This window comes from Limanda limanda, chromosome 2 (genome assembly GCF_963576545.1).
Source record: "Limanda limanda chromosome 2, fLimLim1.1, whole genome shotgun sequence".
Lineage (NCBI taxonomy): Eukaryota > Metazoa > Chordata > Actinopteri > Pleuronectiformes > Pleuronectidae > Limanda > Limanda limanda.
The window spans coordinates 32,577,144-32,602,463 of NC_083637.1; the positions used below are offsets into that span (position 1 = coordinate 32,577,144).

The following is a 25,320-nucleotide window of genomic DNA, read 5'->3' on the forward strand; positions in this document are numbered from 1 at the left end:
ACAACATTTATTTATTTCATGGCACTTTTATTTCATAATGCCACATTTATTTCATGGGACTTTTTATTTCAATTCTCATATGCAAATGCAGGGGGCTTGCGAACACACACACACAGGCCCTGGTGCCCCGCCCCGCCCCCACTCACTCACTCGCTCAGACAGAAACCCTGAACCTTTAGGCAAGTAAGTAGGTAGGTAAGCAAGTAAATATAACCATTAGTCACTTACTTAATTTTCTTTTAATTAAAAGTGGACTTTAGGGATATGATTTTCTTGGATAAACATATAAGCACAATAAAGAGTGAGTGGTTCACAGGTCTATTTGTATTGGTACAACTTGCCATACTAAATCAATGATAAGTAGAGAGATTTAGTTGTGAACATTTTAATCCTTTACAACTGTAATGAATACATTTTAGTAATAGTCTGCTCAGGCAAGTGGCATGTGGACAAGAGTTATCTTATCTGCTCATCTTTGTTGGTGGAAGCTGGTAAGTTTACTGCCCAATTCTGGGTCTTACCTACTGTGCACGTAGCTTCACTTATGGTTACAATTTGCAACTACCTACCATGATGGAAATAAGTGAAAAACTACTGCCACTTACCAAATAACATCTACTATGTCTTAGTTCACAACTTCACTTATGTCAACAACATTGAATGTACTGGGAGGCTCCAATCATCTCCCTCCAACACACTACCAGCGTTGGATGGTTCCTGTACTGCACATGTGCACCAGGAACTGGAGTCTCAGTCCAGGAACCAACTCAACTGAACACACTTAGTCAGAACAAGTTCTTATTGTTCTTGATGAGTGTTAAGTATTTGTTTTTTTCATGATCTGTGTGTCTGTGTTTTTTCTTGTGAGTGTGTGCTCTGTTCGAGAGAGAAGCTTTGTAGTTCTCCTCCTGATTGGCTGGATGAGATGGTTGGTCCTGGGAGCTGTCTGCTGCTGGTTGGTTCCTCCGCCACATACTGCAGTGTAAATTGCCCTGGGTTTCCAGCCATCCGATGACAGCAGTGCCTCAGTTCTGTCCTCAGATTCCAAACCGTTGCCATATCGATTCCTTTGTGTGGTTGCTTTGTGAGTGCTAGTTAAGTTCTGTGACCTCCTCTGCCCTTAACCCTCAACAAGAGGAAGGGAAAACTACCAAAAAAAACACGTAGAAACCTCAGAGAGAGCCACATGTGAGGGATCCCTCTGCCAGGACGGACAGAAGTGCAATAATGTCAAATGTAAAGAGAACATCAGCAAGATAAGGTTATTTGCAGCATTGAGTAGAATAAACACTTTGAAGCATAATGGAAGGTCAATGAATTGAATTATTGTCAAGAAAGTACAAATTTCTGCAAGAAAGCCAAACTACAATGTGCTAGAGGTTTTTTATGGGCTATTCAAATAAAATTTGATTGATTGATTGATTGATTACATTTTTTTATTCAAGGTACGTTGGGGAGTTCACTCCACCATTTAGGAGCCAGGGCAGCAAACAGTCGTGACTTTGTTGAGTGTTTAGCTCGAAGTGAGGGAGCAACAAGCTGATTGCCTGATGCAGAGCGGAGTGATCTTTATAACTGACATCAGCTATAATGATTTCATAAACTTGTTGAATTGTTGTACGACATCACAACATCATAACTTTTGTTTTGTTCTAATTTATTGATAATTTGTTTGAACCATGTCTTTAGTTTATCCATTTCTGATATGACCAACTCCCAAAGGTGCTGCACATTTTCTCCAGAGCAGAACATATATGTATCAATTGCAAATAAACAAACTTTTTTGTGATACTTTGCTCATGTCTTTAACATATAATACACACAATTTTGCCACATAGTACCTGTGGGACTTCACCAGTAATGTCCAACCAACCAACCAAGTTCAAATGTGGGGTCTGTGTTTTTTCCGACAGTTCCGTGAAGGCAGCACTCCACCCTCTCGTCAGTCCGGTCTCTGAGGATCGGGAGGATCGTGTGTGCACTTCACTGCTACACACAACCCTGCATCACTGCTACACAACCCACACTCAGCCAGGACAGACGGACCGACTACAGAGAAGGTAAGAAGGTGAAGGCTTCACAGGGGGGGGGGATTGTTTGTGTGTGTGTTGGATCGTTGAATGTCTTTACAAAACGCGACTTCAACGGAGACATGTTTTATTTCCGAAACGTCCACGGTATCAAACCGGTTGGACGGTTTCCCCGCAGAGTGGGTGTCTGCAGCGGGGACATTTCACTCATCCACCGGTTCACAAACAATCCGCCGCGGACCGATGAGCCTGATGGACCGAGTGGAAACGCCCTTAGACGCCGTCGCCGTGCTCCCGGGTCCCGCCTCCAGTGAGGGCTCGGTCCGGCCTGTCCTCTTCCAACCTGCGCGCTCCCGCTATGTTCTAATAATGGAGGAACGTGATTTCTTTTTTTACATGTTCTTGTCCGTGCACGCGGCCACACCTAACCGGCTGGTCTCATGGCAGCAGCGCGCGCCCGTGGAACCATCTCCACACAACATCACGGCCACACACAGTGTGTGATCTGGACAGGAGACAAAGGTGCAGCGGACCAGAGGCTCCAGCGGGTCCTCATTCCTCCAGCCCCGGGCTTTGTCTCACATACCAGAGGGTCTGAGTACCCAGGGCGGGGAGGCTTTCAGGTACTGTCTGAAATAATAGGAGCAGTGGGAGCGTCTCCGCATAATATCCTGCGTGTAAGACCCAGTTCATCATATTAGCATTGGTGTCCAGTGATTTAAAGGCTCAGCGTGTACCCGTCAGCCCACCCTCCCTTACCAAGCATGAAGGAGAACCTGTGGCAGCCTTTGATTATCATTAAAACTGAAAAGGTGTTTACTGTGTCTAGTTTGGTCTACTGTAAAAAATATGGCGTCCTTCGTAGAGAGGACCTAATGAGAACAACAATTCATACATTTGGATGTAGATACATGCTGCACTACATCAGGAGAATACGCCCCCTTCTCACTCAGAAGGCGGCTCAGGTTCTGGTCCAGGCTCTGTTCATCTCACACCTAGACTACTGGAACTCTCTCCTGGCAGGTCTACCTGCAGGTGCCATCCGACCTCTGCAGCTCATCCACAATGCAGCAGCTCGACTGGTCTTTAACCAACCTAAATTCACTCACACTGCACTGCTCCTCCGCTCCCTTCACTGGCTACCAGTGGCTGGCCACATTCGCTTCAAAACACTAGTACTACAGTGCTGCGATCACAACATGGTGTTTAAATAAAGATGGACGACGCATCTCCACCACCATCCAGAAATGAAGCCAAAATGTCCCGATGCCATCTTGTGCATTTTTGAGTAAGAGTGCCCAGTGATGGAGCTGCCGTTTCGAGGTCCCACCGATATACATGCTGGACCGATCAAACCAGCATTTATTTAACATGTAGTTTGATTGTTTTTAGTTTGGTCGGAGTTGCTTTCAAACATGCATTGAGCTACGGAAATCCTCTGGAGTAGGGCAGTATGTTAGAGAATCCAGTGGGCGTGTTTATGATGCTAATGAGGATAAAAATTGGATGATTGACAGTTGAGACTGACTCATGATTGGTTGAGCGTGTGTACTGGTGGGACCTTGATATCGCTGCATCATCCCCTGTAAGCTACTGTGAAGACTGGTTCAAGATACAGAAGATGGCAGCGTTATTGTTTGTGATATTTTGGTTTGATTTCTCATTCACAACCTTTCATATGGTTTGCTGCTCTTCATAGTGTCAAATGTACTGCTTCATTTAGAGGTGGAGAATATACAAAATCGGTCCGATGTGTATGGTGTTAAACATACAACACACTACATATTCTTTAGTATGTTTCATGTGTCAGGGCTCTATTAGTTTATCATTTGAGACTAGAATGAAATGACAACATAGTGCTATAATGATGTGCTTATATTCATTATTAATGTATTTTTTTCTGATTAAGCGTTTGATCTGTGAAGCTCAGAAAATAATGTGCAGAGCCAGATAAATTTTCCTACAGCCTTAGGTGATATCTTAAAATAGTGTTTTGGTAGAACAATCACACAACCCAAATATGCTCTCTGCATTATAATCTCCTTTCTATATGAGAAAGGAGATTATCAAAGCCTCATTTTGAGAGGCTGAAACTGTAAATCGTCGGAGTTTTAGATGAATAAATAGCTAAAATGACAATTCAATTATCAAAATAGCTGCACTTAAATTTGCCACCTAAATTTGCCATCTGTCACCTGATTAAATGATGAATTGTTTATTTATTGCAAAGCTCTGTGCAGAGGCAACATAGCTTGAGAAATGTCATTGGTGCAGTTCTGCTAAATTAAGATGCAGCACCCCTCAGAATAGAAATGGAGCAGCTGAAACGTTGACAGGTGCAGACTGAGAGCACACAGACCAGACTGATGGAAACCTCTTCAAAAAGTCAGATCGTTCTTTGGTTCAGGAACTTATTGAGAAAGACATCAAACCTTTATTGTGATAGGTTAATAATGCTCGGGTTAGTTAGCAGGTACTTTTCTTCAGTTCTGAATTCAGTTCACCTGTACACTTTGTGTATAATCAAACCTAGCCTACACTGGGTTGGTGTGTCCTCATGCACTCTTTTAAATAGTGGTACTCAAAGTCAAAGATCCCATTAGCAGTGGTGTCCAAAAAACCTCTGTCAGTTATCAGTGACTGTCTGCATAGGAGCACGGTCTATGTCTTTGATCTTCTGCACTGGATGAATGAAACCAAACCTTTACAGGTTGACGGGTCCAGCTGTTAAGATTACACAGCACACAGTGTTGTGAAGCCTCACACAGATGTAATCGCTTATCAATTCTGTGAGTGGCGCGTGTCAATGTTGGAACAGAGCAGTTTATCAGTCAACCCTTAACTATGGAGGTCCATATAAGAGTAGATTGTGAGTAAGTAAACAGATTACTAACACTGTGTCCAAATGACACTGCCTCCTCTTGACTCCTCTGTCTCCCTCTCACACTGACACACACACACCATACACACACACCAGCAGGGCCTGAGTAGATAGTTGACACAACCTTTGTTTTAAATAATCAACAGTTACTACCAAGGCACGTGATTAATAAGTAGTGACTAAAGAATATTTGTAGCTTAAAGCCCTGAAGAGTAGTTTTTTTAGCCATGTTAGCAGTGGGACTCTAGTGCCACTATGAGGATAACATTTCAGTTTTTATTGAAATGTCTCAAATGTTAAGGATATATCTGTAAAAGGAATCATCTGTCTGTCTGTCTACACTGATAGCATTACAGATTGAATCTCATGAACTCTTGTGTGTGTGCCTGCAGATGATGTGGACTGTTGTGATGCTGCTGGCTGCTGCCCTCAGTGTGGGTGAGTACTGTCTCATCATTCCTCTACTTACAAGACCAAAGTCAGCTACTGAGCAGTCCTCATTGCATTGCATGCAAAGGCTACCCATTTATCTCTCCATCCTTGTGTTACCCTTTCTCAAAGAAAATGTCATTTACTTCATGCTCCTATCGTCTCTTGTATCAGATGGAACATGAAGCATTTTGATGACTCTTTGATTTATAATCTTAACAAAACCAATAACAAACACAAACGAACATCATGCAAGAGTGTATGATGAAAGTAGAAATGTGAGAAGCATTTAAACCTGCACATACCAAGTGCTAAATTGATTAACAAAGTCTTAAGACATGTTGTCTCTGGTTCTGTATATGCTGATTCACATGTTTAATACATAAAGTCTTCTGCAATAGTTTATTTGTCATTCAGTAACTGAGATGAAGACGTTTGGTGTGTCTGTTCACTAGGACATCGCTGATCAGTGTGGTTACAAGTGCAACATTTGTGTTTAATTTAATGCAATAGTGATCTTTTCCTAATAACTTAACCATGCCCATACCTGAAAGCACATATAACCAATATATATATAAACTAACAGTGCATCAAATGACAATGCAAAGCAAATAAGGTTCCAGCGGTGGTTGGTGTTGCTGTTGTCACACAGTGTTCAGTCACTTTCCAGTTACATAACTCAGTGGTCCCTTGTGTTTTTGATTGTTGTATCTATTTGGTTAATTTACAATACCATCAATACTTAATCTGATTAAAACTCACTAAGCGTCTTTTCTTGTAAAACAATGTTTTCCACACTGTTAGATCCCGACTTTTTATGAGTCTGTCTCTAAGTCTTTCTTATAAAAGGCTTGTGAACTCGCCTCCATGCAACATGGAACATGACTGTTGTGGCACTTTTTTCTTGAAAACTTCTCCTGATCTACTGTGACTTTGATATTACATTGTGTTACATTGGGAACAAAAATTATATCAAATAAATAAATGTTATGGTTTAGATCAGAGGAAGGCAACATGGTGCCCGTCTGCACCTGGTCGCCTGCAGGGACCCCGCGAGTCGCCCGCAAGGCGTTCTCTAAATAAAAACAAAAATTAAGAAAATTTGAAATTTGAAATTAAAAAAAAAGTCAAATCGCCCTCTCACTCTATGCTGAGACAAGTTAGCGGTAGCTAGATGTGGTTTTTAACCACCAAACTAAAGAAAACATGGCAGAAAAGCTAAAGATCACATACTTTTTTCATAATGATTGGGAGGAAGAGTTCTCTTTTATGCTTCTACATCTGTGGCTTTTGACAAAGCTGTAGAAAAGTACTCTGGAGATAAACAGACTGGGGCTTCCCACTAACAAACATCTACAGACAAAGAAAGAGATAACGTGTTTTCATTGAAATGACAACATTAAATCAAATATTGCACAAAAATGTGAAAAATAATTTGTTCAAAAAGTGTAACAGATGTTATGATTTGTTAAAAATGCTATAGATTTGGTGATTATCACTAATGTAATAGGATTCATTTAAAAATGTGAAAGAGTTCATGATTTGTTCAAAAATGTTACAATGGTAGTGGTGAGTACAAACGAGATATGATTTAAGGATATGACAGTTAATGATTTCCTAAATTTGTAAAAAATATAATAATATATATATAACAGGTGTGATTTTGAACAAGATTAATACAAAACTGTCAAGAAAGATATTTACAAAAATATCAGAGATGTAATACCTCTGACTTTCAAATGTTGAAACAGAGTAACAGAAATAAATGTTGCATGTTTTAAGATATCTGTTTACTACCATCATTGTTGTGGAAATCATTGTTAATAATTATTGTGAGGAATAATAAACATTGATGTGATCAGACAGTCTCTTCACATATATTATTATTATTATTAAAAGGTGATCTGTGCAACTTTGTTATTCAGGAAGTTTGTATCAAACAAGTAGCCCTTCGTACTACTCAGAACCATTGAAGTAGCTCTCAGTTTCAAAAAGGTTTGTGACCCCTGGTTTAGATGTTGTCTAGTGATAGGCTTTGATATTATACTATTAAGGCTGAAATGGTGCCATCAGTATTGTTATGAATTGTACCTGTGGTTCTCTAATAATGACAAAAGATGCACATTATGGATTTTTTTTAATAGGGGTTATGCACTGTATATTGCAATGTTGTGTAACACATGTCAATTACAAAGCTGGAGGACACAAGCTCACCACTACAAAGGACTTAACCCCACATTTTTTAATATCATGTTAGCAGTCAGAAATTGTGCCTCATGGTCGCTCTCCTCTTGCCTTTGATTTAGAGTCCTATACTGCCCATGGCAGTGAGCGTTTAAGCCATGGTCGCCAGCTGAAGATCTACCTGTCAAAGAATTGTGAGAAGCTGGAATTCACCTCTGCAGATAATCCCAGCAGGACTGAAATCTACTGGGAGAAATCATCTCACATGGGGTCAGAACCAGTCAGGGACACCTGATGCTCATGGACAGAATGGAGTGACGCTGAGTCATTTCCAGTGTTTTAACTTATGTATTTACATGTGGCTGTTGATGTCCTCACAGGAGGAACAAAGGCAGGGTGTCTGGCACAGGAACTGATCGACGCTGGTACCTTGACAAGGTAACAGAAGATCATTTGTTTTATTTCTTTGGGAAAACAACTGATTCTTAAATCAGGCAGGGTTATTTTTTCACAAGTTGTCAAAAACAAGACACTTGGTTAGACTGTAGCCTGAGATGTTTGATGCTCACAATGTATTTACATGGTCTGTATGGTTTTATCAGGTGACTTATGACGACCAGGGGACATACGTCCAGACAGATTGGTGGAATAAAGAGATCTCCAATTTCAAAGTGGCCGTCACAAGTAAGTTACCCAAGCATTGTATTATCCATGAATGCTAATAACCATTTGTTTTTTAAGACATTTAATAATTACTGGGACAGTGTCTGTACTAAACCTGTTTGTTTGAAATGGGCTGGTTCTGCTGCTCTCTTTCTGAAACTTTAAAGTGACCTGCAGTAATTGAGCTGTGACATAAAAACCTGCTGCTGGACGACCTATACCACCAATAACAGTGTGTCTGTGGTAAAATAATTATGTCAAACATGATCTCAGGTGGTTGTGGCTCAGGGGGTAGAGCTAGTTGTTCACTTTTCTGATCGAGTTCAATCCCCAGCCCACTGTGTGAATGTGTGTGTGAATGATATTTGTAGTGTGAATTGTTTTGAGTGGTTGTTAAGGGGAGATAAGTGTTGTACAAATCCATTTATCATTTTCATCCCCTATTCCAGATTTATATTCAATCACTCATTGTCCGCTAATATCAGACTACAGTTTGTTATACTTCAGCCTTATGCTTAAACTTTTTAATAGTTTTCCTCATCAATCTACACTCAAAACCCCATAATGATAAAGCAAGACAAAAACTGTCACTTTGACATTATTATTCTGGTTCTTTTCTCAGTTTTTTGTTGTAACACCTCTGGCAACATTTACAGCCTTCGCGGATATAAAAAAAGCTTTAGACACCTGGATTTAGGGATGGCTGTCATTCTCCTCTCAAGCTGAGCTCTGTCAGGTGTGAAGGGGACAGTTGGTGGGCAGCTGTTTTCAGGTCTCCCCAGAGATGTTCAGTTTGGTTCAAGTTGGGGTTGTTGCCGGGCCATGCAAGTACATTCACAGAGTTTTGCCTAAGCCACTCTTGTATCATCTTGGCTGTTTGTAGGGTCATTGTCAGTCAGAAGGTGAATCTCGGATTAAGAAGAGTGCCTCAGTGATGATGGTTCTTCTGGACATTTCTTCCCTCTCCACTCAAAATCTGAGCCACCGGACTGACAGTGACTACAGGCTTCTTGGTCTCCTTCGTTGCTATGGCCCTTCTCCTCAGATTGCGCAGTTTTACAGTCAGCTCTAAGAAGAATCCTGGGCTCTTACTTATCAAACAGTACATATTCATACCAAAAGTGAACATGCAAACAAAAGCCAAAAATGATATACGCCAAAAGATAATCATATTTATATAACTGTGTTCATGCAATGTTCCTGTTTTATGAATCAGTCCACCTGGAAACGTGCGTACAAGGACCTGCCTCATGTCCCGCCATCTAAATGCCCACATTCAACCATAAATGGTGAATGCAGATTACATCATGAATGTTAAATAATCCTGCTGATCAATGGTTTCTTATTAATCCTGAGATCAAGCGAGAAGAAGCACAACTGTTCTTACTCCGACATTGAGGAGCTTTACTCTTAAGTTTTATATCTTTGATCATTAAATGTTCTTATGGAACAGTTATACTGTGAAAGTACAAATAACACTGCTGGTTATATTGTTCATTATAAAGTGAATCAATAAACTGGCTTCACTGTTGCCACTCTCCCGTCTCCGAAATGTTCGTGCACATGGGTCAAAGTTAAACTACAAGCGTGCACATTCTTCTATAAGTGTTTTGTTTTTATAGCGCTCAGCTTTTGCGTGTGAAGTGGCGTTAGTATCTTTCCGATCTCATTTTGTCTGTGTGCAACAGTTATAAATGAGTCCTGGTTTCGAAATTCTATATTTTCTTCAAATTTGTCTCAGGCTAAAAGCAGAATTACAAATTACACAAAAATAATCTTCCCTTGACTTTCCTCTCTGTCACTTTATTCTTCTCCTCTCTATTCTAGCCAAACTAAACTATTTGAAGTGTGTAGCGGGAGAGAGTCTCTTCGTCCCACTGGAGGGCATCGACTTGGCCGATGCTGATCTCGCCTTCTCTGGAGAGAGTGCTAACGTTACACTGGTAAGATTGATGGATTAGCAGAGGGAGGGGATGTGGGGATGGGTTTTTAAAGGTGATGAAATATGGGGTTGCACTTGTCTTTATATTCTATATGTACTGGAAATATTTATATTTAGGTATTTGCACTGAGCTGAAATGTTGAATGGGATAGTCCTGCAGACTCTTTTGCAGGAAGTGGATTTTATTTCTTAACTAAAGTAATTTAGTGCCAAACTCAAATGAAAAATTGAATAAATGAAGATGATGAGTGTTTGTGAGGTTTGTTAACTAACCCTAACAATATTAATGATACATACAGGAGATGATGTAGCCCTATTGGATTATATTTATTTTTTTCTCATTTTATTGGTGCAAAACTGGAGCTGGTGATCTTGAGTGATGCTCTGACTGATGTTTGTCTCCCTCAGGTGCGTGATGGTGCTCCGGTGTCCCGTGACCTTCCAGATTACTGGGACCGGGTTCAGACCCACTCCATGAACATCGAGATCAGACATGTGAACTACAGTGATGAGGGACATTACTCTCTGAGAGACCGCAAAAACCGACTGGTGTCTGTTACCAGGATGGACTTGACAGGTGGGCCCCATGTAAAAACACAACAAGCCAACAGTCCTGGATCAATATCTGCAGCCACATAAAATTTCATTTTTCAGCATAAAGATACACATGTTGATATGTCAGTGTTGTCTCCATAGACATAATGTAGGAGTGAGTAAAATCTGTGGTTTTGGTTAAGGAGGACTACTATCGCTGTCCAGATCAGTGGGTCAGACAGAGAGGTATTTTGTATTTTGTGCAGTCAGCTCGAGGCAACCTGTGACTTTAACTTGAATCAAAACCTGGAAGAAGATATGAGTTGAGTTCGTGGTTTTGCAAGATAAGAGCAGCACGGCTATTTTGCCAAAGGTTTAAGTTCTAAAATGGCAGGGTGGTAAAGTGGATAATGATGAAAACAGCCGCCTGTTATCAAAATGCAAAGAGAATAGTGGTGCGACAAGCAAACCAGTTTCTGATGAGTGAACTGAAACATAGAAGGTCCCCTATGCTGCTTTTCACTGTGATGCCACATAATCACACGTGACAGAATCTTTATAAGCTCCACCAAGGAGGTGATGCTTTTAATGTGCTCCTCACTTCCTTCACAGCATCATTAAAGATATGAGTCAAACAACCTGCTCCTTTTCCACTGCAGACCACCATGAGGCCACAGAAGGAAACCCCCTTATGGCTCTGCTGTTGCTGCTCGGTATCCCGGCTGGGATTTGCTGCTGTTGTCGTAAGAAGATTTTCAAGACGAAAGGCACGACTGCTGGGACTCTTCAGGTACTAACAGTTGACTCAGACAAGTAGGTCTCTGTCTGGAGTAACAGCGTTTTGCAGGTTTTATAAACTTTCAGTCATGTATAAAGTCAATCCCTGGGACAATTTGAATGTGACAGAACAGGATTTTGTAGGGATAATAGCTTGACCTGAAATTAGAATGCTCATCTAGCATTTCATAAGCTGCCCTCTCCCGGAATTTAGCATAAATCATTTTATAATCATGACTTTCTGCTCTGTTGCCTTGTGGGGATTGACGAGGTCAGAGATTAAAACAACTTTTTTACACTTTAAATACAAGAGTTATTTTAGTGGATAATTGAAACCAAATTATTTTTATTTATTGTAATTATTAGTCTTAGTCCTGACACAATCAGTTGCGTCATTGTCCGTGTCTCCTTTTTTCCAGATGACCCCAGATGCATTCCATCCTCCTCCTGGTCCTGTCGGACCTTCTCCCCCGTACAGTGCTCCTGGACAACCAGGACCGGTGAGATGATTCAAATCACTTTTATGTGGTCATGGAAGTTGTTACAGCACAAACATGTCTTTATGTACATGTTGCAGTGTGTCATAATGTAGCCTGTCATCAGACGAGCAGTTCATATTTGGGAGTGGTCTGTATCCTATCAGTTCATTGTTGATTTCCAAGGGGGCGGTATAAACAGTTGCAGAACAGAGGTACAACCCATCAGTGGAGCTGAACGTGTGACGTAGTGCAGAGCGACAAATGCAAACTGACCACAGTGTGCAGTTTGTTTAATACTGTCTGGATTACAGGCCTCTGCACATTAGCGTCAGCCATCTTGTTAGTTAATGAAATTATTTAGCTCCTATTGGCTACTCCACCATCAGTCATGTATCAAACCCATCCATTTTAGCAAAATGGTCATGATTGGCCCAACCAGGCTCAGAACAGGTGGAAATGGGTCTGAATGGGAGGGGGGAGAGTGAAGAAGAATGATCTCTGTGATTGGTCAAGTGCCCAGTGTTAATAATAATAAAGTCGTAAGTTGTTGGTGCTTTGTTACTCAATTAACAAGTGTTCTTTTGTGTTTGCAGGCGTACTACCATGGCTCTAACCCCAACATGGTATATAACACACATTTATTACATCACTGTAGTGATAAATAACTTCATGGTCAACAAGCCTCAGTATTACCTGGAAAGTTACTGGTGAACTGACTGTGTAATGCCGATGTATCTGTTCTTGTGTACACGTCTGTGTGTGTGTGTGTGTGTGTGTGTGTGTGTGTGTGTGTGTATGTGTGCTCCTGAATAGGCTCCTACAGTCTATCCTCCGCCTCCAGTTGCTGGCCCAGGACAGTGGAACGGCCCCCCACCCTCACCTGTTAGTATCATGCTCCAAGCGTTCTTTCTTAAACATGGGTAGACTTGATGGGCCCAGCCTGGCCAGGCTCGTGCTCTGTGTTTCTCTGGACTCCTTATTTCCTGTATGTCTCTCTCTACAGGGTTATAACCCAGCTTACCCACCCCAGAACCCTGGCTATCCTGCTGGTCCAATTATGGGCGTCCCTGCCCAGCCTCCACATTGGAATGGTCCACCACCCGGCCAGTATCCCCCCGGACAGTATCCCCCCGGACCTGTAGCTCCAATGGTACAATCTTTAACTTTGTGGAATGTCACAGAGGATATCATGTTACTTGACATTTTACCTTTTTGCTGCATTACATCACCTATGCTACCGTAAACTGAAGGAGTTTACAAAGTTCTGTGTGTTTTTGTAGAACCACACAAATGGTTTTAAATTATGTGTGAGTCAGTATAAGTGTTGAAAATAATAAGCAGACATCCCAAACCATTTTTTTGATCCTTTATAATAAATATCTGCCAAGTCTGATCTGGCATTATTGATCACATTTACATTCCCTGCTCAATAAGTATACAATGATTTGAATTGCTGATATAACATCAAGCCAGCTTAGTTTACCCATATTCTGACCTTTATTCAAGTAAAAATCTGGATCTAGTGAATTTTAATGTGGTTTCACGAGGTGAATGTTTGACCTTGGTGGTGGTATGAACTCCACTGAGTGACTTTCTAGATTCCATCTGAATCTGTATCAATACTCAGGTTTTAGAAGCTAATTAGGAGTTTTTGTGATAAATGCTGTTTTAAGTTGATTATTAATACAACCAGCCACCAAGTGGTTGCACACCGCTGTGTTTCAGAATCAAAATGATCTTAACTTTTTATTGTGATGCAGTTTTCAGTCTTCACTCTTAGGTCAGGAGAGAGAGGTGTGTAAACAACCTTCAGCTTATCTGTGACCTATAAACCTGCAAACATCACTTGTGCAAAATCAGATTTAAGAACATGTCGTTCAGTGAATGCAGCTCAGTGTGGAAATAACCCAGCAGCTCACCCTGCTACTGCTGTGTGATTACCTGAATATGATAACAGTGTGTGTGTGTGTGTGTGTGTGTGTTTGCGGTGTGTATGTAGGGCTATGCTCCAGCTCCAGTCATGTATAGCGCTGCTCCACCAGCCAGTGAACCTTTTAAAGAAGAGGTCAAGATGGAGAATATGGCTTCCTCACCTGCGGAACCGCTGCTGACCTTACCACCGGTAGGGTAGACACAGACACACACACACAGACCTGAAATTAACGTCCATCCTGAGTAATCGGATCACAAGTGGACAGCTCTCAGTGAGAACTCACCTCACACACATTGAGGACACGATCACAATTCTCAGTTTTTCACATACAGTGAATTATTTGTTGCCATGACCACAATATTAACAATCGGTCAGACATTGACTTTCTACTTTACATTCTGTTATCCTGCTTTTCTGTGTTATTCTGTGTACAACTGCGCATTTATATAGAAAAGCCACCATCTCCACTAATGATTGAACTCATTGATATTGGTATCACTTTTCTCTCAACCTTGTTCAATGTGTCAGTCAGTCACAGACCCCCCACAAAAACTTTAACCAACTCTGTTCAGAATGTCCCGAGAAATGAGAGATACTGAGGCACAGCTCTGCCTGTGTTAAAAAGAAATTAGGCAAACATTTTAATGATAAATTCCTTCTTATATAACAACACTGTCAAACTGATAGGATACTAGTCACTCACAGACAATATGTTCATTTTGTTGTCAGACGATAGCTGATCATAATTAAATCTGTACTGTCTATGTGAAAGAACTTAACCATGTATGTCATGTCTGTGTATGTCTCCTCACTGACTCAATTCGTCACACGAGTGTATAGTGTGACTGGGGAGAGCTTTCAGTGATCTGGAGGTAGGGCAGGAAAGTTAGCTTAAGGCCGGCGCATGCTTCTGCAACGGCGTCTGCGGCTTTCCACGCAGTTGTGACGCAGGACTCCTTGTCATTCATGGTTTTCCAAGTGTTGATCGTGTTGCAAAGCAATTCCCCGCCAGAACACTAGGCGGAGTAATGTTTTTTGTCGAAGTCAGCTCTTCTTCGTGGCACACACAAAGAAGAGCCGTTTATTTACATCGCCACGGCGGCTCCTCAGAGCCTTTTTCTAGCGGGCAAATCCGCCAGTCAGTGACGGGTTATACTAGTGGTCATAGTTTCGGATCTTTTCTGCCAAGTGCTCTTCTATTTGGTCCATATTCATTCTTCTAAATATTCCGTGGTTTCCGCCAGTCTGGCATGAAACCGGAAATGCGACTCCGGAAAGGATGTAGTCAGCAGACCAATCACAGCCTTGTCGGCTACGTGACGCTTGTGGAGCTTTGCCGTCTAGTTCGAAAAATTGGGCGATGCACGTAAGGGGCCCGGAAGGGCTCTTACGCTTGCGGGCCCGTGAAAACGCAGAAGCATGCGCCAGCCTTCAATCAAAGAGCAAACACGTGGTGGGCTGGTTCATTTGTTGACAAATTAAAGGCCAGGACCCCCTGATGGGCTGTAAGACACCAAGAGGGGTCCTGAAGTGTATGTATTATTAAGTCTTAAAAAGATTAGATCGAGCATATTTAGACACATTTGTTAAAAAAAATAAATAAAAAACAGGAGTTACATTTAAAATAAATCCATGAAAATGGACGTACTTCATCAGCCTTCTGATTTTCTTTGTTCCCACACGACTGCTAAGGTGGTTTTGACAGGTTAGCGACAGCATCAGTTGCAAAATGTAAGTAAACAGCATCACAGGAAATTACTGTGACACAGGTGAATTCAGGTTTTTTTTGTGGGTCTGGGAACGATCTAGTGGTTAATACACAGACACTATAGGCTGTTTCAATGTCAGTGGGTGCCTCACCAGTTATTGTCCCTAGCTCTATTGTGACCTATCTAAAAATCTATTAGAAAGATGCACTTTGAAATGTAAGATGTCCGATATGATTGTGGGAACGTGTTTTTATTTCCACCCCCCAGGCTGAAGTACCCTATCCTGTGGCTCCTGTGCACCCCTCCTCCACCAACACCCTCAACTCCAGTGCCCAAAAGTTCCAGATCAGTGGAACTGATAGCTCCACCAACTTCCTGTAGGGAAGCTGAATCCTGAAGCAGCTTCCTTCGTTTGATGTTACAGTGCCCCCTCACCATTTTGCATCCCTCTGGCAAAGCATTCAAATCGGGGATGCAAAATGGTGACGCTGGAAATACAAGGACAGCATCGATTCTGTTCTTTGCCTCCTTGCCTTGATCAGCAGTAATTCCCCCAACTGAGTGAAAATGAAGAGTTACTAGGCTGCACTATTAAATCTGCTGCCAGAGTCTCCGCCTGCAGTGTTACAGCTTTCAAAATGTAGGAGTTAGTTATTTGGAGATAAATGGATTTGGTAAATGGATTTGTATTTATATAGCGCTTTTCTAGTCTGATAAAGACCACTCAAAGCGCTTTACAGTACAGTTTCACATTCACCCATTCATACACACATTCATACAGTGCATCTATTTGCAGCACTTAGTTATTCTATGGGGGGCCATTCAGGGTTCAGCATCTTGCCCAAGGACACTTCGGCATGCAGATGGTTCAGACTGGGGATCGAACCGCCGACCTTCAGGTTGGAGGACGACCACTCTACCCCTCAGCCACAGCCGCCCGAGATCAGAGTTCCAGACAGAAAGTATTTTCCTGAAGTGTTAGCATGTGTTATAACCTGGTGTTTCACTTCACCTAAAGTTCAAGAGATGTCATTAGCATCACTAACATGTTTTCTATCTACATTTTCACTGAGTTCGGTCATGTTGATATCTTCCTTTTTTTTGTATATCTGATTAGCGAGAGTTGACTTTTGATTTAATGTGTCAGGAAACCAGAAAACACGGTTGAGTTTTTTTCAAAAGTCAAATGCTAGGAGTCGCAAAAGGAAACCAGGAATCTGTGTCACATAAGACTGGCTGAAAATCACTCTGCAGTAGCAGCAAACATATCTTGAGGGTTGCAAAATTCCGGGAATATTCAAAGCTAGAAACTTTCCATGGGAATTAAGGGGAATAAACTGGAAATGTTGTGGGAAATTTATACTAACTGTATTTACCTTGTCATATACAGACATACATATAAACATTTTGTTGTGTCATAGGCTGATTTGAGCCCTGAGGAAACTTTGGGCACTTGACTTTATGCTTCTGCATCGTTGTCATTCTTTACATAGGCCTTTGCACAGTATTTGCTAATGTACACAGCCTTTCCTTCTACATTGGATGGGGTGAAATGTCTCCACACATGAGAGAGTGCACGTGGCATTGTTCTGTAGAATAAGATGAGAAAAAAGTTTGTAAAAAAACACTAATGCAATGCCAGAGATATAAATAGTTTGCCAAACAATTGGAATCGTCTGTAAACATATTTTACAATTGATGGATAAATGAATGGAAATAGTCTAGATGAACAGATGAACAATCCTCAATCAGCATGCTAATATATTTTCTCCAGTAATATCATGGAAACTTACCTGACTAGTCCTTCACTCTACAGCAGGCCTCAGTAGCCCTGCTGTAGAGTGAAGCATGCTGGGAGTTATCTGTGCATGTGATGGAAGAATGCACAGTGGAGGGTTGAAACTCAACGTTCCATACATCTTTAAAATAGAGTTTTGAATGATGTTTTTATTGCTCAGCGTTTAATTTGCGTAGTTTTTTTTTTTTTTCAAAATTCTCAAAATTCCCGAGCTTAACTTCCCATGGAAAGTTTCCGGATATTTACCGGAAACTTTCCGCCTCTTTGCAACCCTATATATCTTAGATGACAGGTTTCACTGACGGACCAGACATACAACACAAAGAGTGTGTTGTTACACAATGGGAGCAGCACTGTGTCATTATTACGACAGTAGAGTTTTGCTCCCCTCTCTCTGGGGTCTGTTATGTTGCAGAATGTCAGTTTTTTTTATTTTTCTAATGCAGTTTACTTGTGCATTGAATGACTGGTCAGCTAACATTGGCTGACTGTTAGTGATTTTTGTTGTTGGTCAAATATAAACCTGGTCAGGGACAGATCAGTGTGTGAACAGGACCAGCGGCCTCGCAGGTTCACTGTATCTGGTGTCAGGTTTTCTGTTTTCTTGAAACTGAAGGATTGAATTTGTGAAACTTTTCCTACACGACTCTTTAAGCACAGGCCCTAGCTAACACATGACTAGAACTGGCAAATCACAATCCACCTGGTAAATAGTGAACCGGGGGTTTTGGGGACGACTTTAAATCAAGCCTGGGCCCTCAGCAGCACCCCTTAGGTCAAGCTAGTTCTGGCCTTACAGATACATACATATATTATGACAGGGAATTGATAAAACAATAGCTACCTCATTTTTTGGATTATATTCCTATTAGGTCAGCTCATTCAGGATATGCTAATAGTTTGTATTAGTCAGTGCTTTGGATTTGTACAGAATTTCCCAGTCAAATTACAAGTCAATACAAAGCCCCAAATCCTCTGATGGTAACACTGTGATTCCAATGAACTGGTTTGCTGCCAAGTGTGGCTGTTGTAAACAGCTAAACCACAAGAATGCAACCAGATGAACCACTTCGACTGCCTTCAGTGTGACCTCATGCCTTCCATAACCTATTACTCATCATCCAAACACAGCTTTTGATACTTGGACCCAGACAAATCACACTAGAGACAATGTAGCTTTTTGATCGCGAACATCTAGGGACAATGATTTTCAGTGGTGCTGCTTTTAGCATGAAGGTGAATGTGGCCTCTTTTCTCCTCCATCGATATCTGTGGTTGGACTTTCACTTGGACAGCAGAACAAACTCCGGTTTTTAGCTTTCGGTCCTAGATCTTATGTTCTTAACACGTAGAAGCAGGAAGACATACTGTGTTTTCATTAATGAAAATCTTGTTTTTAGGTTGTACTTCTATCTCTGTGAGGACCATTTTAATTATTGGACCATATGGTTGAGGGAATTTTGACCAGACCTTATGTTCTAACACGCCTTTTAGATTTGTTTGGGGGTCAAGACTGGTTTGTCAGTTAGTCCCCATATAAATATATATATATATGTGTTTGTGTAAAATGTAACAAATGTGTAGTTGTAGTTGATAATTGTGGGTGGTAATAGAGTTGAGCCCCACATCCACTTTTGGACTTTCTGCCAGTGAACTCTGACATTGGCCCTCTTACCTCTCATTTTGTATCTCTTCATGCTTTACATGTATGTGCAACTTAACATCTGAATAAAGTGGCATTCTGGAGTTCCTCTCAAATTAATATATGATACTGTTCCGATACTGTTCTTAGGAATCAGCATCCTTCAACTGAAGTGCTTGTGTAAAACTGAGTAGAAACTCTAGAAAAACAATTTGCTGTCATTATTTGTATTTCAGAGTAGTTTATTTAGTGTTTATGGATTATGACATGTACCAGATCAAATTTGTCTCTTTATACCTCCAAGCAGCCAGTTCCTCACCACTGCTTGATGGGAAGATGTGCACAGCTGGCCTACTTTAACCAATGGTTGCACTTCACTGATCTAGACAGAGAAGATGGTAAAACAACACATTGTACTGCACCAAGTACACAGAGGCATAGGGACAGTTTCATTTGCTAAAGCAGCACAAGAAAAATATGATAATGGGATGTCTTGACAGGAAGGGGAATGAAAAAAAAAGTAGCTGTATACAGTTAGTTTTCTTGATTAGAATATATTTATTCTGCCCCAGAGAGTAACAAACAGCTCAACAGATACAGTACAAGAGATATATAGAAAATAATCAGAGAAGAGTAGCATCTCCAACAGTAAAAAATAATCCATACCTGTGTATCTAATAAGCAGACATCAAAATCCCCAGCATTAAATCTGTTTTATAGCAGCCAAGTCAAGACAAGAAAATGGTAGGATTAGCATGAATAGACCATGTGGTAACATGTGTTGTGCCTTTGAGGCAACTGACACAGCACAGCCAGTTGAAGTTGTGCTGCCTTATTGTCTGTCTCAGGGTAGAGCATCTCACACGCACCCACCCACACAGTTCAAAGCCGTTCAGGCCTGGAACGGAGTCTTGTTTGGACAGAGACCTTTCACATGCTTCAACACATAATTCCAATGTACGATTTTTTTTGAATGATTGGGAAAGGCGAGAAGGTTGCTTTGTCCTGTGGCCAGTAAACATGTAGCAACACAAACATCTGATATGATGGACCATGAAAGATCTGTGAATCTGCATGTGATACATGGATACGAACAATGTTTCTGTCGATTTCTATCACGAGTGGACAGCATGAAGCCTCGTGAACTGCAGCATGACAGTGGCAGGGGAATAAACCGAATGTTCTGGTTTTTATAGGTTCCATCTTTTTCTCTCTCTCAAACACACTGGACATACCTGGGAGAAACGCCATAACGTCAGTGGCTGGGTAGACCAGCAAAAATCCATGAAGTTTTTACTGGTCCGGTCGGACTCTTTACCAGCCCTCTATTTCACCCTGTCATTCTGGGTGTACATGACAGGGTATTGCTGTCTGCCATAAAATGGACTGGGCTCACGGACCCATCACAACACATCCAGCCTGTTATGTGATTTGGTATGATCATGGAATGGGGATGGGGCATTGTTACATCTTTATGTCAGTAGTGGAGTCAGCCACAGACCCAGTCCATGTCCATGTATAAGACAGAGCCAGATTGGCGGGATGTAGCCACAACGCTACAGTGAGTGTGTGTGTGTGGTGGGAGTGTAAAAGCAGTATGGCAGCTTCTCTGTATAAAAGGGTTGACAGACTTAAATGGGAGTAGGCACCATGTTGAATCAGACCAGCCCTCTATAACCTCTGTGTGTAAAACTGAGACTACATGATTTCTCATTATGATAAAACATATGACTGGTAGTATTATTAATGTTCTCAAGAGTTGAGGTACCATTTTTTTAATAATTCCCAAAGATATACACATTTTCTTTCCTTCTGAGAGTGAAATAAGAAGAGGGACATCAGGTTCTTGGTAAGCATTTTACAGTATCATCTGCTGCCTTGAATGATTGAGTAAGTATATTGTGTCAGTAACAGCTCATGAGAAATGCAATTCTTTTTGAACACAAAGAAAACGTGAAGTGTAAAAAGGTTTGTCTCTTGAAGTTCCACAGTGCTTCATCATGTGTAGCTCAGTCCAACTTTGTCCATTTCTCCATCTCTCGCAGTCGCGTCTCCAGGATCTTCACCTGCTCCTCCAGGTGAGCAGTTTTATCAGACATATCAGGGCCCTTCGAGGTCCCGACGCCCAATAGGACGCAGACGCACACAAGGACAACCAATCGGATGGCCATGGTCTCTGTGCCCACGCTGTGGTCTCTCAGGATGAGTCCAAAACAGGCCAAGGCCACACCCAGTTTCAGCAGCCAAAGGGCCCGCCTCAGAGTGGAGGCAACTAAACAGAAGGCAAGGGAGACCAGCCAGTAGCTAAGGAGAGCCACGAGAAGCCACTGAGCGAAAAAGATCAGCCCCTCTGGAGTAACTTTGTTGACAGGGAAGACGACTGTGGAGAAGAGGAATACGATGACAACACTTCAGTTAAACTGCAATAATATCTGAGTTTAATTCACTGTCTCTGGCTGTGTGTTCATTGAAGATGATGAAGTCATTTAACTTTTTCAAAACGAGAGCATTCACATTAGGTCAAACTGTTGGCCCGTGTTAAACTAAACCAATATTCATATAAAAAAAATTAAATAATCTCAGAGTAGTATCATTTTCCTATTTAACATCTGAATGAGTGTTGAGGACAAACCTGTCCTGGAATCAGTGATGAGCATTACATTTTAAGGATTAACTTTAATCTACTATGAATCTTGGCTTGATTATCAGACACTGCATTTATCCCGGTTTAGTAGACAAATCAGTTAAATATCTTCATTTGGACACAGTTGTGTCCTGTTTGTTCCTTTTATACTAAAGATCAGAGATCAGTTGAATGTTTCAGTCGCTGCTTGTTGATGCAATCTATCAAATGTCCCCTCTTAGGAGCTGATGTCCTCTAAATGAGTGTAAAAATGAATAAAACAAATTATTTGAATCGGTCTATAAAGATAAAATAACTGGTAGCTAACAGACTAGTTGGTGATAATGAACAAACACTTGTGATAATATACAGTATATATTCATAGAGAAAAAATACTCATTATTAATAACCACTTAAACTACATTATAGAATGACATGATTAAATGATACTGAGCGAAGCTGAATACAGGATTTACAGTGTTACACTTTAAACATGATCTCGGACAGCATAGAGGTTTTAGTCCGCATTGACTGGAAACATCTTTGGTATGACAACCGGAGACTAGGTGTCTTTTGACATGGCTTGTCTCAACATGCTCATTAAGTCTTTTTTGGCAATGATCATAAAACGAAACAAGCTACAACTAACAATCATTTTTATTACCGATCAATTAGCTGATTATTTTTAACACTGACTGTTTGGTTTATGAAAAATAGCCAAGACAAGCACAAGTCCATGTGATGTTACAAGACATCACTTTGTTTGTTTCCTGCTGCATGTTGACTTGTCCTCGTTTGTTTCTTGATCCTGTTGGTGCAGCTGTTGGCTGGGCGTGGCTGCTGGATTCTTGTTCTCCCGACAATCAATCAACAGCCCTGAACTTCATCACCTGATCATCTCCATGACCTCAGCAGCATATAAATACCAGCTCTTCCACTGAGACTCTGTCAGATCGCTGTTCAACGGTTGTTGTAGAGACTCTTGTGTTCACCTCTCTGCCGTTGTTGTATTCTGAAGATTTGTTACTGTGTCTGAATATTAACCTCTGTTTTAACCTCCGCATCGACGACCTGCTTTGTCATACCTGCTGCGCTCAAATATTTGAAAACCTGCCTGTCTATTTGTTTGCATATTATCTAAACTAGACTGGTTGGAAAATAGATTATTCAACACATGCAGGGACATACACTGTAGGTTATTTTACTGCTGAGTGCTATTTATTCTAAAGGGTGATAACTCTTACATTTATGAGACATTCAGAGGAGGGGGTGTCCCCACTCAGCCTGCCGGCTGAAACCTCCCCAGAGAAATCTAAGGAATTTCAGCAATTTTGCCAAACAATGTTTTTGCTTGTTCATAATGTGCCCATTGGTGCGTGCCATTGTAACAAAAAAAACAAAACTGTAAATGTGATGTTGTCAAAGATGCTTACCTTGAATTCCAGATGCCTGCAGGAATTGTGAGACATACTGTAGGAGCACGTTAAGACCACTGGCAAAACTCCCTGCAACAACACTCAGAACCTGAGAGAAAGCCTGGAGAAGGGGGAGAGGGGGGAGGGGGCTAAGATTAATGATTGTACATAAAGATGATCAATGATTGTCGATAAAGATGGAAGACTCCCACTTCCTCACTGTGTAAAAATGAAGCCAATATATCTTGGATACCGGCGCCGACATCACGCACTTGTGATGTCATTTGGTGATCATGTAATGAAGCCACGGTAACGAGGCACCTACCATTAAATCGCCTGACCAATCAGCAGTCAATCGTGATGTCCCAGCCCCTTTAATGGCATCAAATAACAAATTAAAGGGATAGTTCACCAAAAAATGTTACTTGAGCAATTATCTACTCCTCACTATGCCAATAGCGGGTCGGGTGAAGTGTTGACGTGCACAAAACAGCCTAGGAGTTTCAGGGGTAAACAGTGTGGCAGCTAAATCCAATACAATTGAAGTACTGGTTTGCATTTTTCAAATGTAATTAAACAGAATAAAACATAACATGCCTCAATACTGCTCATGTGGTGACATCCAAGTGTCCGCAAGCCCCGACATTCATATTCAACTCACACCGCATTATTTACACCGTCTCCAGCTGCGTTCAAGCGCACACACCGGAAATGCACACAAACTGCACACAAGCTCTCGCCCAAGGGCACACAAAGGGTGAAAGTTAGCATTGCTACATCCACTAGCTTAGCCACTCCCAGTTGTGTAAAACTTGGTGTATATGATGCTGTTTCGAGTCCAATATGAATGTTTGGGCTTCCGGACACTTGGATGACACCACACTAGCAGTATGGAGGCATGTTATGTTTTTTTCCTTGTTGTTTTATTACATTTGATAAATGTTTTACCAATACTTCCGTTGTATTGGATTTAGCTGCAACACTGTTTACCCTAAAACTCCTAGGGTGTTTTGTGCACTCCAACATAGAGATAATAAGGGCAGTTTCATTTGTTGGTGAACTATCCCTTTAAAATCTAACTAGTGAGCAATGTATAGTTGAACATGCCTCAATGCAATAAATCAAACCATCTTTGTGAAAATATTATGTGACGTTTACTTTGATTTTTAAGTTTAGGCCATGTCCCATCTACTAACATGAAGGAGGTGGGTTAATGACCTATAGGGGGCGTTTTGGCTTCACTTAAGGGGAGCTGTCATGTCTTCCATCTTTATTTGCAGTTATTGGTGAAGACAGTTGACTGAAGCTGCTTTACCTCTATTAACATCAATATGTTCTGCGCCACTTAAATATCAGGCTTTATAACACAACAACAGCATCTGGGTTGCCAGGTTGGGTCAATCCTCCATGAAGAATACTCAGGGTTTAACACTTGTAGATCACTGTATGACTTATAGTGATATGTTACTGAGTTATTCATATCAAAGTAACTGCAGAACTGATGACTATAACACTGTATTCAGTGTATTCACATTCAATCACAAGCATTAATAAATCACTACTAAGTGTTCTGCATTAATTCAGATGTTGATTTCGGTGTTCTGATGAATGTATTAACATTGGTATTAATAAAGCTGAGAAGACTCGAAACAGGAAATAAAGTTTTTGTTGCTCCCTTTGCTTTTTCCACTGACACATCAGAGAACACACTGGTGATGACACATTGATACATGATAGACACCTATGAAAAGTGGTCGCTGACAGGTTCATTTACATTCATGAACGTGAAAAGGTGTTGCAATAAGAAAGCTGGTGCTTCTATCATGACCCTTGAGTTGTTCTTGTAAGCAGCAGCCTTCATGGCGCCACCCACACTGTTGCACTCAGCTCTACTGACGTTTAACAACGTGGTTTCCATCTCTGACCTTCTGTACCGACAGCACCGTCTGCTCCCCGGCCAGTCTGCCCAGGTAGGTCCTTCCCTCGCCGGCCAGGTCAGCCAGGGCTGCCCGGAGCTCCTGGATCATCCCGGAGCGACTCTCCAATACTTTCTCCCCCGAAACGGCCACGCAGAGGAGGGCGAGCACACACACACACGGTCCGCTGAAACATGTGGGGTTCGACTGAGAGGACATGATGACAACACACACTCCTCAGTGGGACACGTCAGTGATCAATGAACTGCAAAAGTTATTTTATGAATCAGTAAACAGCCGCCGGGTAACGACTAACTTTTTCCAACAGGATGTGGAAAAACTTAGTGGTCAATGAAAAGAAACGT

General features: G+C 41.3%; 2 protein-coding genes across 2 annotated transcripts; one reads left to right on the plus strand and one right to left on the minus strand.

Moving 5' to 3' along the window:
- Nucleotides 1-1,999: 1,999 nt before the first annotated feature.
- On the plus strand, nt 2,000-15,942 carry wu:fc21g02. The gene is made up of 13 exons (XM_061085732.1): nt 2,000-2,060; nt 5,304-5,349; nt 7,647-7,794; nt 7,905-7,962; nt 8,127-8,208; nt 10,015-10,130; nt 10,538-10,706; nt 11,323-11,453; nt 11,860-11,940; nt 12,513-12,542; nt 12,733-12,801; nt 12,923-13,069; nt 15,829-15,942. Exons 2-13 carry the CDS (start codon nt 5,304-5,306, stop codon nt 15,940-15,942), a joined length of 1,191 nt encoding a protein of 396 aa, XP_060941715.1. The 5' UTR covers nt 2,000-2,060.
- A 4,818-nt stretch (nt 15,943-20,760) lies between these two features.
- Nucleotides 20,761-25,269, minus strand: tmem109 (transmembrane protein 109). The gene is made up of 3 exons (XM_061091528.1): nt 24,965-25,269; nt 23,058-23,160; nt 20,761-21,381 (listed from the first exon to the last, which is right to left on the minus strand). The coding sequence occupies exons 1-3, from the start codon at nt 25,172-25,174 to the stop codon at nt 21,011-21,013; spliced, it is 684 nt and encodes a 227-aa protein (XP_060947511.1). The 5' UTR covers nt 25,175-25,269; the 3' UTR covers nt 20,761-21,010.
- Nucleotides 25,270-25,320: the final 51 nt, after the last annotated feature.

Excerpts from the sequence above, each read along its gene's own strand:
- wu:fc21g02 (XM_061085732.1), top strand. The coding sequence starts at position 5,304 with ATGATGTGGACTGTTGTGATGCTGCTGGCTGCTGCCCTCAGTGTGG. Across the intron at positions 10,131-10,537 it reads AGAGTGCTAACGTTACACTG|GTGCGTGATGGTGCTCCGGT; the intron begins GTAAGATTGATG and ends TGTCTCCCTCAG. Across the intron at positions 11,454-11,859 it reads CGACTGCTGGGACTCTTCAG|ATGACCCCAGATGCATTCCA; the intron begins GTACTAACAGTT and ends CCTTTTTTCCAG.
- tmem109 (XM_061091528.1), bottom strand. The coding sequence starts at position 25,174 with ATGTCCTCTCAGTCGAACCCCACATGTTTCAGCGGACCGTGTGTGTGT. Across the intron at positions 23,161-24,964 it reads CGGTGCTGTCGGTACAGAAG|GCTTTCTCTCAGGTTCTGAG; the intron begins GTCAGAGATGGA and ends CCCCTTCTCCAG. Across the intron at positions 21,382-23,057 it reads GCAGGCATCTGGAATTCAAG|TCGTCTTCCCTGTCAACAAA; the intron begins GTAAGCATCTTT and ends TCTTCTCCACAG.